This window comes from Dipodomys ordii, unplaced genomic scaffold, assembly GCF_000151885.1.
Source record: "Dipodomys ordii isolate 6190 unplaced genomic scaffold, Dord_2.0 Scaffold19, whole genome shotgun sequence".
NCBI lineage: Eukaryota > Metazoa > Chordata > Mammalia > Rodentia > Heteromyidae > Dipodomys > Dipodomys ordii.
This window is the reverse complement of record NW_012267235.1, coordinates 11,656,246-11,672,865: the sequence shown is the minus strand read 5'-3', so window position 1 is coordinate 11,672,865 and position 16,620 is coordinate 11,656,246. Positions and strand designations below refer to the sequence as shown.

Here is a 16,620-nt window from a genome sequence, read left to right as displayed (position 1 = left end):
AAAAAAAGAGTCTCATAGAGGGCTGGGATGGGAAGGTGGCTCAGTGGTAGAGCACTTGCCTTGCATGCATGAGGCAATGGGTTCGATTCCTCAGCACCACATAAGCAAAAAGAAAAAAGCTGGAACTGGCTCTGTGGCTCAAGTGGTAGAGCACTAGCCTTGAGCTGAAGAGCTGAGGGACAGCGCCCAGGCCCAGAGTTCAGGCCTCATGACCAAACCAAAAAAAAAAGTGTCTCATAGATTTGTGTGCTCAAGTTGGCTTTGAGCTATAATCCTTAGAGCTCAGTCTCCTGAGTAGTTAGGATTACAGGCATGAGCCACCAGCATCAGGCTTTAAATTCATATTTTCTAAATGCAATAATACTCTGGTATGACTCATAGTCTTATTACAGTATCCTACTCCAATTCTTAACTCTGTCTCACCTTCTAATTCAGAAATGAAAACTTAAATTATTCCAGGTAGTGCTTCCTATGGGCAACTCTCGACAGCGACTTAATAAGAGTTGTTGCTGCAGCTCAGAGTACACATGCAGCATGAACCCTATTTCCATCTTGGCCACAAGCCATTCCTTCCTTCTAACTCACAAATGGATTCCCTCATCTGCCTACAATCCTCTGCCCCCTTTGAGTCCTCCTCCTCATCCCAGACTACCCCAATCTCATTCTGAATTGTTTCCCCAGGATTTTGATGACTGCATAATCCGTCAGACCAATACACAATTCCAGTATGGTTATGAATATTTGGGGAACTCTGGCAGGCTGGTCATCACCCCACTGACAGACAGGTCTGACCTTTGAAGATGAATAAGAGTGGTTGGGGTGATGGCCGCAGAGCCAATAGAGGCTTGTAGGAATCTGACCCAAGTCTTGTGCTCAATTTACAGGTGTTACATGACACTGACCACCGCACTGCACCTGCATCGAGGGGGCTCCCCCAAAGGTCCAGCGGGCACTGGAAAGACAGAGACTGTTAAGGACCTGGGCAAGGGCCTGGGTATATATGTCATCGTGGTCAACTGCTCTGAGGGCCTGGACTATAAATCCATGGGTCGAATGTACTCAGGCCTGGCCCAGGTTAGTGTCCTGCTACCTTGACCCAGGGGTCCCTTTCATACCTATGACTTCTAGAAAGGCAACTGAACACCCAAATCTCGCTCAGTCTTGGAGTTTATCCCACAGCATTGTTTCAGATAATGCTTACAGTTGGGAAATCCCTGAGCTTCTCATTGCTTGCTTGCAAAGTCAGAAGATTAGATAAGGATTAAATAAAGATCATGTAAAAGTGCCAAGCACACAGTAATTATTCCATGCACACAAATTTCCTGTCTTCTCTTTCCAACTCATACCTTTTCTAGTATGACCTCAGGCTGTCCTGTCTGATGGACTGCTCTAGTAAGAAATTACAACAGATCTGGTACTGGTGGCTCATGCCTGTAATCCTAGGTACTCAGGAGGCTGAGATCTAGGGATCTTGGTTCAAAACTAGCCCAGGCAGGAAAGGCCAGGAGACTCTTATCTCTAATTAACCACTAAAAAACCAGAATTAGAGCTATGGCTCAAAGTGGCAGAGCACTAATCTTGAACAATAAAGCTCAGGAACAGCACCGAGGCTCCACAACCAACAAAACAAAAAAAAGTTACAACAGGGCTAGGTGCTGGTAGTTCATGCTTGTAAGCCTAGTTACTCTGGAGGCTGAGGTCTGAGGATTGCAATTTGAAACCATCCTGGGCAGAAAAGTTAGTGAGACTCATCTCCAGTAAACTACTCAGAAAAAGCCAAAAGTGGTGCAGTGACCAAGTGGAAGAATGCTAGTCTTGAGCAAAAGAAGCTCAGGGATAGTGCCTAGGCCCTGAGTTCAAGGCCCAAGAATGGTACCAAGAAGAAGAAGAAGAAGAAAGAAGAAGAAGAAGAAGAAGCAACAGCAGAACTAATCTGGTATCATATTTCGGGGGCCATCTTGCCTACCAAAAATATGTGAATCACATGTTCAGGCATCTTGGGGGGGAAATCTCTCTTGCTCCCAGTGACTCTCCCTCCATTCCTCCCCACACAGACCGGAGCCTGGGGCTGCTTTGATGAGTTTAACCGCATCAACATTGAGGTATTGTCAGTGGTGGCCCAGCAGATCCTGTCCATCCTGTCTGCTTTGGCTGCTGGTCTTCTCCGTTTCTATTTTGAAGGCTTTGAAATAAATCTGGTGTGGTCCTGTGGCATCTTCATTACCATGAATCCTGGTAGGTGGCTAGCAGTTGATGAAGCGTCTGGAAGGTTGGAGAGCTAGTTATTCAAAACAAGCCACTGTTTAAGCCAAGTAAGAGCTGGCTAAAGACACTTGCATTAGTCAGCTTTCTGTTGCTGTGACAAAATACCTGCAAAAATTAACTTGAAGGAGTGAGGATTTATTTTGGCTCATGTTTTCAGAAGTTGTAGCTCACAATCACCTGGCTCCCTTTTTTTGGGAGCCTGTGGAAGGAAGAGCATCATAGAGGGGACCATGGGGATAGAGCAGAGCTCACTTTATGATATCCAGGAAGAGGAAAGAAGAAGGCAGTGGAGGAGGAGGGAGAAGGATAAGAAGAGAAGGAAAAGAGGCATGCAAGGAACAAATTTAGCCTGCAGGGGGCACATCCCCTGTATCCAGTGACTAAGCCCCACCTCCTAAAATATCCAGGCCTCCAATAGCCCATTAAGTTAGGAATCCATCAATGGATTAATCCATTGATAAAGTTAGAACCCTCATGACCCAATCACTTCCCAAAGGCCCCACCTCTGAGAACAAAACCTTCAATATATTAACCTTGGAGGATCATTTTGGACCCAAACTATGACAATAAAAATTGAGAGAAAGGTAACTTTCTGAGAGGAGAAGAAAGGATACACACACACACACACACACACACACACACACACACACACACACACACATTGGTATTGGGGTTTAAACTCAAAGCCTCAGGCTCTCACTTGGCTTTTTTGATTGACTGGAACTCTGCCACTTGAGCTCCATCTCTATTTCTGGTTTTGTGTTAGAGGTAGAGTCTCATAGCCTTTCCTGCCTGTGCTGGCTTCAAAACAACCCTTAGATCTCAGCCTTTTGAGTAGCTAGGATTACAGGCTTGAGCCACCAGTGCCTAGAAGGGGAGTCAATCTTACTGTTCTCTCCAAAGGAGTCAATTACTACTTTGTATCTATCTGTAGCCCTAGTTGAAAGGCTTAGCTATCTTGTCCTATTGCGCCAACTCCCAGAGTTCTGGTCTACCTGTCATACTTTTTTTTTCTTTCACATTTGCATGTTGATAGTGGGGCTTGAACTGAGTTCCTGGGCACTGTTCCTTAGCTTTTTCCATTCAAGGCTAACAATCAACCACTTGAATGACAACTCTACTTCTAGCTTTTTGGTGGCTAATTGGAAATAAGGGTCTCACATACTTTCCTGATGAGCTGGCTTTGAATTGCAAACCTCAGATATAGCTAGAATTACTGAATAGCTAGGATTACAGGCATGAGCCACTAGCACCTTCCATACTTTTGCAGAGAATCACCTTAAAATTCAAGGCTCAAGAGTGCTCATTACTGTACCTTAGGAGCAGCTCTGGGGAAGGGTCTAGGAAAGAACAAACATGGGAAAGATTTTGGTCCTGAAAAAAAAATCAGGAAACAGCTGTGATTTCTATTAGGACTGATGTAAGCTATATATAGAACTGAGAGAGATGGGAAATCAGCAGCTCTGTGATTTCCGTTTGAAAAAGCCCATGCAGAAAATGAGGAAAGTACTAGAGAGCAAAGAAGACCAAAGTAGAATGGGGAGCAAAGGGCTGAGAGGAGGAAGGATGCAATCTTGCAGTTGGAGTTGAGGAGAAAATTAAGGATAGAGGGAGAGTTGGGCAAAATGAGATTAATTGGGAAGTGGGTTTAGGGAAGCAAGTCAAGAGAAGCAAATAAAGAGATGCTAACTAAAAGGCGTTATTCTTTTCCAGGCTACGCTGGTCGCACAGAGCTTCCTGAAAATCTTAAATCCATGTTCCGTCCAATTGCCATGGTGGTGCCTGATTCTGTCCTTATTGCAGAAATCATTCTGTTTGGGGAGGGCTTTGGCAACTGCAAGGTATTCCAAGAATCCTTTTCTTTTTCTCTTTTTTCTTTTCTTTGTCTTTCTTTCTGTCTCCTTCCTTCCTTCCTTCCTCTCTCTCTCTCCCTCCCTCCCTCCTTCCCTCCCTCCGTCTCTCTCTCTCTCTCATTCTTTCTTTCTTTCTTCTTTCCTTCATTGGTCATGGGGCTTGAATTCTGGGCCTGAGTGTTGTCCCTTAGCTCTTCAGTTCAAGGTGAAAGCTCTACCACTTTGAGTCACAGCTCCACTTCCAGTTTTCAGGTTGTGGTAAAAGTTTCACAGACATTCCTGCCTGGGTTCACTTTAAACCCAGATCCTCAGATCTCAGCCTCCTGAGTAGTTAGGATTATAGGCATGGGCCACTGGTGCCTGGCTCCAAGAATCTTTTTCTTACAATTACTTTGTTTCTCTTCTATAATCATTCCCTGGACAGAGACTCCCTGAAGGCCTCACAACCAGCTATCCTACAAGGAGCTTAGGCTATGGTTGGTAGGAGTAGAAGCAGAAGAATTCATAGAAGGGAGGCCTTCCCTCTACAATGTCACAAGGCTTTTTCATTCCCAATTCTCATCACAAGTCCCTGATTGAAGGCATTGGTAATTCTCACCTGTAGTCCTAGCTACTCAGTGGCTGAGATCTAAGATCACCATTTGAAGCCAGCCATGGCAGAAAAAGTCTATGGGACTCTTATCTCCAGTGAACAACCAAAATGCTGAAAATGGAGCTATGGCTCAAGTGGTAGAGCACCAGCTGTGAGCAAAAAAGCCAAGCAAGAGTACAAGGTCCTGAGTTCAACCCCTAGTACCAGTAACACACACACACACACACACACACATACACACACACATGTATTAGTAGAGAACTGGATCGTTTTTCCCTCTGATTGGTTTTCAGATCCTGGCTAAGAAAGTCTACACGCTCTACTCACTTGCTGTGCAGCAGCTCTCCAGACAAGACCATTATGACTTTGGCCTCCGTGCCCTCACCTCCCTCCTTCGCTATGCTGGCAAGAAGCGCCGCCTGCAGCCGGATCTGGCTGATGAAGAGGTAGACCAAGTTCACAGTCCTCGCACTATAGCCTCCATTGTCTCTTCACTAAAGCTTTCCAGCTCTTTTACAGGTTTTGGCTCCCCCTTCATGCCTTGTGTCCTGTGTTGTCCAAGCACCTGCTATCCTATTGCTTATGACTAACTCTTGGCTCCTAACCCTGAGCCCTGAGGGGAAGAAGAGGACCGGTAAGTGCCAAGGCCCTGGTTCTTCAAGATTCTATTCTCCCCATCTAGGTTCTGCTGCTCTCAATGAGAGATATGAATATTGCCAAGCTAACGTCAGTTGATGTGCCACTGTTCAATGCCATTGTGCAAGACCTTTTCCCCAATATTGAACTGCCCGTCATAGACTATGGCAAGGTAATTGTGCTGTTACCCTCCCTGACCTTATGTGTGCATCTAGAAATGGGAAGTGGGGCACCCAGGCCTTGTTCTGCCATCAACTAGCTATGTCTTTGAGTGAGACAGTTGACTTCTCTTCTAACTGCCTTATCTATAATATATCATATTATGGGGCTGGGAAGGTGGCTCAGCGGTAGAGCGCTTGCCTTGCATGCCTGAGGCCCTGGGTTCGATTCCTCAGCACCACATAAGCAAAAAGAAAAAAAAGCCGGAAGTGGTGCTGTGGCTCAAGTGGTAGAGCGCTAGCCTTGAGCTGAAGAGCTGAGGGACAGCGCCCAGGCCCAGAATACAGACCCCATGACTGGACCCCCCCCAAAAAAAGAATAAATATATCATATTATGCTGAAACAGTCTACTCTCTGACCACAGTTCTCAACCCCTAAGATGAACCTGCTCAAGGATCTCCATGCAATAATTCTTTCTCTGTCTTCTCTGTCTCTCTGTCTCTGCCTGTCTGTCTCTCTGTCTCTGTCTCTCTCTCATGCCAGTCTTGAGGCTTGAACTCAGGGCCTAGGCACTGTCCCTGAGCTATTTTTGCTCAAGGCTAGCACTCTACCACTTGAGCCACAGCTTCATGTTCAGCTTTCTTGGTGTTAATTGGAGATAAGACCTTTGTGAGCTTTCCGGCTTGGGCTGGCTTAAATCCATGATCCTCAGATCTCAGCCTCCTGAGAAACTAGGATTACAGGCATGAGAGACCAGTACCAGGCGCTGCTGTGTAATTTTTAAGTTTAGATTTTAATTTTGAAGAGTTCTAGGTTGTTAGTGCCCCCAGGTGACTAGAAGAAGCAAAGCAAACTATTTCTGGAGCAATGAAACATCCACTTTTGCCTATGAGAATTGCTACAGCAGAAAATAAACAACTCATGTGAAGAATCACAAAACAAGCTGGGTGCTGGTGGCTCATGACTGTATCTACCTACTCAGAAAGCTGAGATCAATGTCTGAAGCCAATTCAGGCATAAAAATCCCTGAGAGCTTTTCTTTCCAATTAACCACCAAAAATCTAGATAAAGTTGTGGCTCAAGTGGCAGATCACCAGTCTTGATTGAAAAAGCTAAAGAAGAGTATGGGGCCCTAAATTCAAGCCCAGTGTCAGCACACACACACACACACACACACACACACACACACACGCACACACACACACACACACACACATAGTTTTTTAAAGTGACATACTTTCTGTAACAGATTGAGATGGTAGAGTGCATTCTTGGTTATCAAAATGTTCATGTAGCTGGGTGCTGTGGCTCATGCCTGTAATCCTAGCTACTCAGGAGGATCGTGGTTCAAAGCCAGCTTGGGCAGGAAAGTCTGTAAGACTCTTTATCTTCGATTAACCACCAGAAAACCAGAAGTGGTACTGTGGCTTAAGTGACAGAGCACTTGCCTTGAGCTGAAGAGCTCAGGGGCAGTATCCAGACCCAGAGTTCAAGCCCCATGACCAACAAAAAATAAAATATAAGTAGAAATAAAACAAAAATAAAATTAAAATATTCATGTAGCATTAGGATTTTTTTCTGCCAGTCTTGGGGCTTGAACTCAGGGTCTAGTCACTGTCCTTGACCTTTTTTTTTAATTTTATTTTATTTTATTTGTGAACATACTGTACAGAGGGGTTACAATTTGTCCTTGACCTTTTTATTCAAAGCTAACGTTCTACCACTTGAACCACAGTGCCACTTCAGGCATTTTCTGTTTATGTGGTATACTGAGGAATTGAACCCAGGGCTTTGTATATGGTAGGCAAGCGCTCTACCACTAAGCCACATTCCCAGCCTGCGTATGATATGTTTTAAAATAGAATTTTATTGTGATTATTAAGGTGTTGTATAGAGGACTTACCATTCTGTATGATCTTACTTAACCTAAAAATGGATCATTGTAAGTCCACAATGAACCTAAAAGGACATGTCCAACTGAACTGCTCATGGCTGTGAATAACTTTGTTCTTTATTTCTTCCTGCCCCCTCCATAATGAATATATTAACTTAAACATAATTACTGTTAGGTGAACATGGTAGCTCATGCCACTATTCCCAGCTACTTGGGAGGCAGAGGTAGGAGGATTATGGTTTGAGGCTAGCTTGGGCAGTTAGTGTGAGGCCTTATCTGAAAAACAAACTTAAAATGAAAGGACTTAGGGGCATATCTCAAGTGGTGGAGCAAAAGTGGAAATAGCAAAAAAAAAAAAGTGGAAATAGCTCAAACCCTAGTACTGAAGAGAGTGTGGGGGGAGAGGAAGAGGGAGAGGGAGGGGGAGAAGGAGAGGGAGGTGAGGGAAGGAGGGAGAGAGAGAGAGAGAGAGAGAGCTTTTTAAAAACCTGGAGGAAAAAAGTGTCACACTATTTTGGGATTGAACCATATGGGTCATGGTTCTATAAGCATCCCTTTACTTTAAAACTTGGACAATGATTTTTCAATTAGGACTGGAGGTGAGTAGCACACTTGTCTAGCATGTGAGAGGTCCTGGGTTTGATCCCAAGGATGCATAAGCACATGTATGCATGCCAGTACGCACGTGCGCGCACGCGCGTGCACACACACACACACACACACACACACACAAGTTGGCACTGGCTCTCTCACCAGATTGTAAGCTCTGCAGTAGGAAAAAAATGTATTTTGTTCCCAACTGTATCCCTAGCCTAGTACTGACTTCATACTGTGAGGGATTCATAAATATTTATTGCTAGTAATAGGAAAAATGTGTAACACTATATGTCAGACATTGTACATACAAAGCTACTAAAGCTCAGAGAAGTGACTTAGTGAAGATCATTTAACTGAAAGCTGAAAACCAGGCTGGTTGACTCCAGCACCGAGTAACTCTGCAACTGGCTGGCTTTCCAGTCAATAAACAGTTTCAAGGTCAAAGAGCTCTCATGCTATTTTCAGTGGGTTTGAACAAATCATCCAGTTATTATAGGGACGTTGAAAGTCCTGGAGGCCTCATCTTTTCTCTCCCACGTTCTGCATTTGCCTTCCCTCAGCTACGGGAGACCATTGAGCAGGAGATTCTCAATATGGGCCTACAGATCACACCGTTCACCCTCACCAAGGTCATCCAGTTGTACGAAACTAAGAACTCCCGCCACTCCACCATGATTGTGGGCTGCACAGGCAGCAGCAAGACTACTTCCTGGAAAATCCTGCAGGCTTCCCTGTCCTCGCTGTGTCGCGCTGGAGAGCCCAACTTCAACATTGTTAAAGTATGCAGTTGGGACACTGGAGTCAGTGGCGGAAACAAGAGGCAGGAGTAGTGGAGGTTGGGTGTCAACAGTGGCCAGGTCCTGATCCAAGGGAGAGCTGGGAGAGATGGGGTGCACATATACGAGCCTAAGAAACAGGGCTCGATTGAAAGTGGGGTCTTAGAGTTTGGTAGTGCAGGGACTGGGAAGGAGGCTCAGTGGTAGAGCGCTTGCCTTGCATGCATGAAGCCCTGGGTTCGATTGCTCAGCACCACATAAGCAGAAAAAGCTGGAAGTAGCACTGTGGTTCAAGTGGTAGATCTAAAGGGCTGAGGGACAGCTCCCAGGCCCAGACCCAGAGTTCAGGCTCCACAACCGACAAAAGAAAAAAAGTTTGGTAGGAGTGGTATGGCTCAAGTGGAAGGGCATCAGCCTTGAACACAAAAGTTTAAGGATGTCCAGGCCCTAAATTCAAACCTTAGGACACCTGTACGTGCACACACACACACACACACACACACACGTACAAATTCTTCCTTGTGTCATTTTTTCAGGAGTACCCCTTGAACCCTAAGGCATTGTCCTTAGGAGAACTCTATGGAGAATATGATCTGAACAGTAATGAATGGACAGATGGCATCTTGTCCAGCGTCATGCGGGTGGCATGTGCAGGTATTTAGAGGATCGTGGAGCTATGGGAGAATAGAATCTTGAATCTCTTAAAAGAACAAAGAATCTGGGGACAGGAGAGAAATGGAGGGGGGGAGAGACAGAAATACAAGGAAGCATGGGCTGAGGAGCTTGATTGAGGAGGGAATCTCCTGCCTTCCTACCCACCTGCTATTAAGATGAGAAACCAGATGAGAAATGGATCCTTTTTGATGGTCCTGTGGACACGCTGTGGATTGAGAGTATGAACTCCGTCATGGATGACAACAAGGTGTTGACGCTGATTAATGGAGAACGCATCGCAATGCCTGAGCAGGTAGGGGCCGGCCAATTGCCAGCCAGTATCCTAGGACATTGCAGAGATTGCAAGGAGATGATGAGGGAGATCAGAATCTGAAGAGAAGAGTGTTCTGTAGGAGAGAGCTGGGGAGGAAAATGCTTAGATTCAGGGAAGGTTATGGCTGAAGCAAAATACTTTGTCTAGGCTGGGGCTGGAGCTATGATAGAGTATTTACCTACCATGTGCAAGGCCCTGGGTTCCATCTGGAAAGAAGGAAGAAGGGAGAGAGGAAAGGAGGGAAAGAAGGAGGCCAGGGAGGGAGGGAAGGAGGAAGGAAGGGAGGAAGGAAGGAAGGAAGGAAGGAAGGAAGGAAGGAAGGAAGGAAGGAAGGAAGGAGGGAATCTTTGTCTACTAGTTGCTGAGAAAAAAAAATGTGTTGAGAAAGCATGGCGTAGATTTAGTCCTTCCTCAGCCTGTTTCCACTGGCCTGTGTGGCCTGGTCTTTATTGTGCCTCCAGTAAATGGAAGCATATGGTACTATGGAAGTAAGATTGGTTATTTTTTCCTAAGGATAACCTTAAATAATTTTCTTTCAAAAAGTGCACCATTTGGATACATCAGATCTTTATTCTTGCTGTAATTTACTTGATAGAGACATAGCTTGGGGCATGAGTTCTGGGGTATTTTTATTACTGTGGATTGGTAGGAAAACAGAGGAAAACTAAATTTTGATTTAAAAAATATATACATCCTTAGGTGTCACTTTTATTCGAAGTGGAGAACTTGGCAGTGGCCTCTCCAGCTACTGTCTCCCGCTGTGGCATGGTCTACACTGACTATGTGGACCTAGGCTGGAAGCCCTACGTTCAGTCGTGGCTAGATAAGAGGCCAAAGGTATGAAGGGGGAAGTAAGAGAGAATGATCAGAGTGGCCCATAGATGATTAAGATCAAATAGTCTCTTCTTGTTCACTTCCAGGCTGAGGTAGAACCCCTGCAACGCATGTTTGATAAGTTCATCAACAAGCTTCTGGCCTTTAAGAAGGAAAACTGCATCGAGCTGGTGCCCATCCCTGAGTACAGTGGCATCATCTCCCTCTGTAAGCTGTACTCGGTCCTGGCCACACCTGAGAATGGGGTAAGGGGCAGCCCTAGCCCAGGGTGGGAGCAGAAACTAAGAACCAGGACCTCCTGGGGACAACTTTAGTTTTAGTACCAAATTTGAATGGAGCAGAACTACAATGGATGATTGTGAATACAGGGAGGTTGTGTGTGTGTGTGTATATATACTTGTGTCACACTTGCTGAACTAAAAGATGGGACTAGAGATTTTAGAGACTCTGTATTGAATATACCAAGGGCTGGGATGTAGCTCAGTGGTAGAACACTGGTAGATTCTCAACAAATGATAGCTTAGATAGATAGACAGACAGACAGACCATAGTTGAGTCTCATTGCTATAAATTCCCGCCCATATTCTGGGTGCTGGTCCTTATTTTTCTATCCTTTCAAAAATGCAACTATGATTATTCGATTTATGTGTGACCCTTGGAAACTATTTCTGTTGGAAGGAGCTGTCAGCTGATTTGGATGAAGGTTTCTAGAAAATTTCGGATGAGTTGATATATATATATATTTTTGGGGGGGGGGTCCGGTCATGGGGCTCGAACTCTGGGCCTGGGCGCTGTCCCTCAGCTCTTCAGCTCAAGGCTAGCGGTCTACCTCTGGAGCCACAGTGCTACTTCCTGCTTTTTTCTTTTTTCTTATGTGGTGCTGAGGAATCAAACCCAGTGCCTCATACATGCAAGGCAAGAGCTCTACCACTGAACCAACTTCCCAGCCCCAGATGAGTTGATACTTAAGGAAGCTTTTGTTCAGTTTAGAATTTTGGAGGAAGAACCAAAATTTGATATTTTCTGTGGAGATAAAATTACTGCTTAGAAATGATTTCTATTATTTTTAAAGATGTCACCAGATGACTATTAATATAGACACTAGGTAAAATCTATAACACATTTGGTACCAGTGTGGCCCCTGCCAATAATCCTACCTTCTCAGGAAAGATCTGAAGGCTTACAGTTTGGAGCTAGCCCTGGCAGAAAAGTTCAGGAGACCTCATCTCTAGTTAACCAGAAAATAGCCAGGCTACAGGCATGGCTCAAATGGTAGAATATCAGACTTGAGAAAGAAAGCTGATTGAAAGCTTAAAACCCTACGTGCAAATCCCAGAATCGACAAAAAAAATATATAAGGTGTACATTATGCAGTTAATAAAAGTCAAAATGGATTTTCAAGGTCATGTGTGGGTAGGAGGACTGTCTAGTTAAGCTGGAGATGGAGGCTTTCTGGGAGCAGAGGGGGTGAATAACCTTTGGGAAAATATAGACATACATGAGACACCCAGAATGAGTAGGCAAGATGCTGATGTTTGAAACTGGCAGGTGGGCATGGTAGGGGTGGCAGGGCAGTGGAGCAGCAGAGACCCTGAGGAGAAGCCTTGGCCGTGATGATAGCATTTTGTGCTGGGGGTGAGCTGAAGGACACAATAAGAATTATGGCCTCACTGGGTGCCGGTGGCTCACGTCTGTAATCCCAGCTACTCAGGAAGCTGAGATCTGAAGATTGTGGTTCAAAGCCAGCCCAGGCAGTAAAATCTGGGAGACTTTTATCTCCAATAAACTACACAGAAAAAGCTGGAAGTAGCACTGTGGCTCAAGTGGTAGAGTGCTAACCTTGAGTACAAAGAGGCTCAGGGACAGCACCTAGGTCTTGAGTATAAGCCCTAGGACTGGCAAGAAAAAAAAAAGCCGGGCACTAATGCTCACACTTGTAATCCTAGCTACTCAGGAGGCTGAGATCTGAGGATCCTGGTTCAAAGCCAGCCCAGGGGGCTGGGAAGGTGGCTCAGTGATAGAGCGCTTGCCTTGCATGCATGAGGCCCTGGGTTCGATTGGCCCTGGGTTCGATTCCTCAATACCACATAAGCAGGGGAAAAAAAAGCCGAAAGTGGTGCTATGGCTCAAGTGGTAGCGCACTAGCCTTGAGCTGAAGAGCTGAGGGACAGCGCCCAGGCCCAGAGTTCAAGCCCCACAACTGATAACAACAACAAAAAATTCTGGCCAGGCACTGGTGGCTCATAACCTGTGATCCTAACTACTCAGGAATCTGAGATCTGAGGATCTTGGTTTGAAGCCAGCCCTGATACACAAATCTGAGAGACTTTTATCTCCAATTAACCAGCAAAAAGCTGAAAGCGGAGCTGTGGCCCATAACGGTAGGGCACTAGCCTTGATGGAAAAAGTTAAAATAAGCAAGAGCTTTTTCCTCTTATTTTTTTCTAAGTAGGAGGAAAAAAAACTAAGCTAAGTAAGGCTCTGACTTCACAACTTACTACTGGCACACAGACACAGAAACAGACAGACAGACAGACACACACACACACACACACACACATACACACACACACACACACACACACACACACAACTTCTGGATTATATATGGCACACCATAGGTTCTCAGCATACTTTCCCACCTATATTTTGTGCATTTGAAGATTCTTCAGAGAACAATTTCAGCATAGTCTGTATGTCATATTATCTGAAGTTCTGAGCATCTTCATGCAGAACCTATGTCAAGCACGTCCCATACTTGAGCCCATGGGCATTTCCTGTGGTAGGCCAGGGATGACAGGAGGCCGCCGGGTGAACTGTTGTCTTCAGCGATGCCCCTGGAGCCTGGCAGCCCTCTGGGTTTTGGCCATCTTTCTGAACAGCATCTGTTATGTGCCCCTCTGAGTGGGGGAATTGAGAGCATGAGCTCTCAATATGCTGTCTCCATTATTGAGTTGGTATAGTGTATTATATTGTATTTTCATTTTTATTTTATTAGTTGTGGGGCTTGAACTCAAGGCCTGAGTACTATTCCTGAACTGTTTTGCTCAAGGCTAGCCTGTTTTGCTAGCCCACTTTGAGCCACAGCACCACTTTTGGCTTTTTGCTGGTTTGTTGTATATAAGAATGTCAAGGAAGCTGGGCGCAGGTGGCTTACACCTGTAATCCTAGCTTCTCAGGAGGCTGAGATCTGAGGATCATGGTTCAAAGCCAACCGAGGCAGGAAAGTCCATGAGACTCTTATCTCCAATAAACCACCAGAAAACTGGAAGTGGTGCTGTGGCTCAAGTGGTAGAGCACTCACCATGAGCTGAAGAGCTCAGGGACAGCGCCCAGGCCCACAGTTCAAGTCCCACAACCGACCAAAAAAAAATGTCAAGGATTTTTCTGCCCCAGCCTTCACACTGTTACTCTTAGATCTCAGCCAGATCTTAGCCTCCTGAGTAGCTAGGATTCCAGGAGTGAGCTTAACTCCAATACCCAACTTAATCCCTCTATCTTCTCTCTCTCTCTCTCTCTTTCTCTCGCCAGACCTGGGGCTTGAACTCAGGGCCTGAACATTGTCCTCTAGCTTCTTTTGCTCAAGGCTAGCACTCTTGAGCCACAGCACCACTTCCAGCCTTTTCTGTTTATGTGGTACTGAGGAATCAAACCCAAGGCTTCATGCATGCTAGGCAAGCACTCTACCACTAAGCCACATTCCCAGCCCTCTCTCCATTGCTTATAGGCATTTCTTCTCTTTTTCCCCCCAGGTGAACCCCGCGGATAGCGATAACTATAGCGCTATGGTAGAGTTGACATTTGTGTTCAGCATGATCTGGTCTGTGTGTGGCTCTGTGGATGAGGATGGACGCAAGAAGATTGATAGTTACCTCCGAGAAATCGAGGGTTCCTTTCCCAATAAGGTCAGAGCTTTGAAACTTCGTTGTCCCATTTGTCATCCTTTCCAGCATATACAAGGCATGCCTGATCCAAGTTTCTGCCTTGCAATTCTGCTCTCTTCCTTCCTCCTGCTGCTCTTTGAGCCCTTTGTCTGGCTGAGAAGAGTTGGAGGGAGGCTTTGGTAACCTAACTCTATGCTCTCCTTAGGACACAGTGTATGAATATTATGTGAACCCCAAGATACGGACTTGGACATCATTTGAAGAGAAGCTTCCTAAGAGCTGGCGTTACCCTCCAAAGTGAGAGCAGGTTCTGGGTCTAAAATCGGTAGATGTGTCAAGAATGATGGATCCCAAAGGAGAAATGACTTTTTTTTTTTTTGCCAGTCCTGGGGTTTGAACTCAGGGCCTGAGCCAACCATCCCTGAGCTTTTTTTTTTTTTTTTGCTCAAGGCTGGTGCTCTACCACTTGAACCACAGTGTCACTTCTGGCTTTTTCCGGCTATGTGGTACTGAGGAATTGAACCCAAGGCTTCATGCATGCTAGGAAAGCACTCTACCACTAAACCACCTTCCCAGCCCCAAGAGATGACTCTTGATATGGGAAGTGAGATCTCAGGGCAGGGCCCTTAAGGAGAACACCTCCATCTCCAGTCCCCACAGGAATCAGAGCTGATGGAAGATAAATCTAGGAGGGAGAGTAAAGCAGGATTTAGAAAGAAGTTGGCCCATGATCTTTGATACACGATCCTCTTCCTTCCCTAGTGCTCCCTTCTATAAGATTATGGTGCCCACCATCGACACTGTTCGCTATAACTACCTGGTGAGCACTTTGGTGGCTAACCAGAATCCTGTCCTGTTGGTGGGTCCCGTGGGGACCGGAAAGACCTCCATAGCCCAGAGTGTTCTGCAGTCCTTGCCCACCAGCCAGTGGTCGGTGCTTATTGTCAACATGTCTGCACAGGTGTGTGGGGCAGGGCTCAGGGCCAGGGAACCAGCTCCCCAAATGTTCCCTGATTTCTGCTCTCCTTCAGAATCTCAGTGCCAAATTGACACTCTTCTTTGACCCTATATTTCTCCTGGCGTGTATCCATTGTGCCTCTTCCCCCAGACCACATCCAACAATGTGCAGAGTATCATTGAGAGCAGAGTGGAGAAGAGAACCAAAGGTGTGTATGTGCCATTTGGGGGCAAAAGCATGATCACCTTTATGGATGACCTCAACATGCCAGCTAAGGATACATTTGGGTCCCAACCGCCCCTGGAGCTGATCCGCCTTTGGATTGACTATGGCTTTTGGTACGATCGTTTGAAGCAGACCATCAAGTACATCCGAGTAAGCAACCTGAGACTTTGTTCTCAGGCCCGGGGGCCCTGTGGTGATAAATAGAATCAATCCCTATGCCGTGGAACTTGGGCTCTAGTCCTATAATCCTAGATGCCTTCCATACAGAAATTCCTACTTCTTCCCACAACCTAGACTTCCGGTTCCCAAGTTATCGACTCTCCTCACCAGGGGCTTATGCCTGTCATCATAGCTACTTAATAGGCTGAAACCTGGAGGATTGCAGTTCAAAGCTAGCCCAGGTAGAAAAAGTCTACAAGACTCCAATTAAGCAGCACAATTCTGGACTGGAAGCATGGTTCGAAGTGGTAGAGTTCTAGCCATGGGCAAGAAAGATGAGTGAGTGTGCTGGAGCCTGGTACTAGCATGCACACACATGCACACACGCACAAATTCCCATGGTGAACCTGGCGTGCATGCATATAATTCCAGGACATGGAAGCAGGAGGATTCTGAGTTCGGGGTCAGCACAGGCAAAGGAAGTCTCAAAAACAAAACTCAAAACTATTACTGGCAGGAGCCGCTGTTCTCCCTATTTCTGTGCATCATCGTACTTGCTGCTGTCTCTTCTCATCTTTGCTCTATAGGACATGTTCCTGATGGCTGCCATGGGCCCTCTTGGAGGTGGACGGACTGCCATCTCCCCAAGGCTACAGAGTCGCTTCAACATTGTCAACATGACCTTTCCCACAGTGAGGCTATCGTGAGGGCTATGGGGTGGGGACTGGCAAAACCATATTTGTTCCGGAAAATGAGAGAGTAGAGCAAGGAAGGGGTTAAGGGCCTCTGGGAAGAGTTAC

The 16,620-nt window shown here is 45.8% G+C and overlaps 1 protein-coding gene across 1 annotated transcript in view; it reads left to right on the top strand.

Annotated features, from left to right (window-relative positions):
* The window catches only part of Dnah2 (dynein, axonemal, heavy chain 2), a 128,575-nt gene that overhangs the window by 69,238 nt on the left and 42,717 nt on the right, over positions 1 to 16,620 (top strand). The window contains exons 32-47 of the mRNA XM_013013124.1: positions 682 to 785; positions 885 to 1,074; positions 2,055 to 2,235; positions 3,979 to 4,106; positions 5,004 to 5,156; positions 5,393 to 5,518; positions 8,557 to 8,775; positions 9,309 to 9,426; positions 9,603 to 9,739; positions 10,460 to 10,597; positions 10,681 to 10,839; positions 14,347 to 14,499; positions 14,684 to 14,775; positions 15,241 to 15,439; positions 15,587 to 15,811; positions 16,408 to 16,512. Coding sequence (XP_012868578.1) covers positions 682 to 785; positions 885 to 1,074; positions 2,055 to 2,235; positions 3,979 to 4,106; positions 5,004 to 5,156; positions 5,393 to 5,518; positions 8,557 to 8,775; positions 9,309 to 9,426; positions 9,603 to 9,739; positions 10,460 to 10,597; positions 10,681 to 10,839; positions 14,347 to 14,499; positions 14,684 to 14,775; positions 15,241 to 15,439; positions 15,587 to 15,811; positions 16,408 to 16,512 — 2,427 coding nt within the window. The remainder of the gene's footprint in view (positions 1 to 681; positions 786 to 884; positions 1,075 to 2,054; positions 2,236 to 3,978; positions 4,107 to 5,003; positions 5,157 to 5,392; positions 5,519 to 8,556; positions 8,776 to 9,308; positions 9,427 to 9,602; positions 9,740 to 10,459; positions 10,598 to 10,680; positions 10,840 to 14,346; positions 14,500 to 14,683; positions 14,776 to 15,240; positions 15,440 to 15,586; positions 15,812 to 16,407; positions 16,513 to 16,620) is intronic.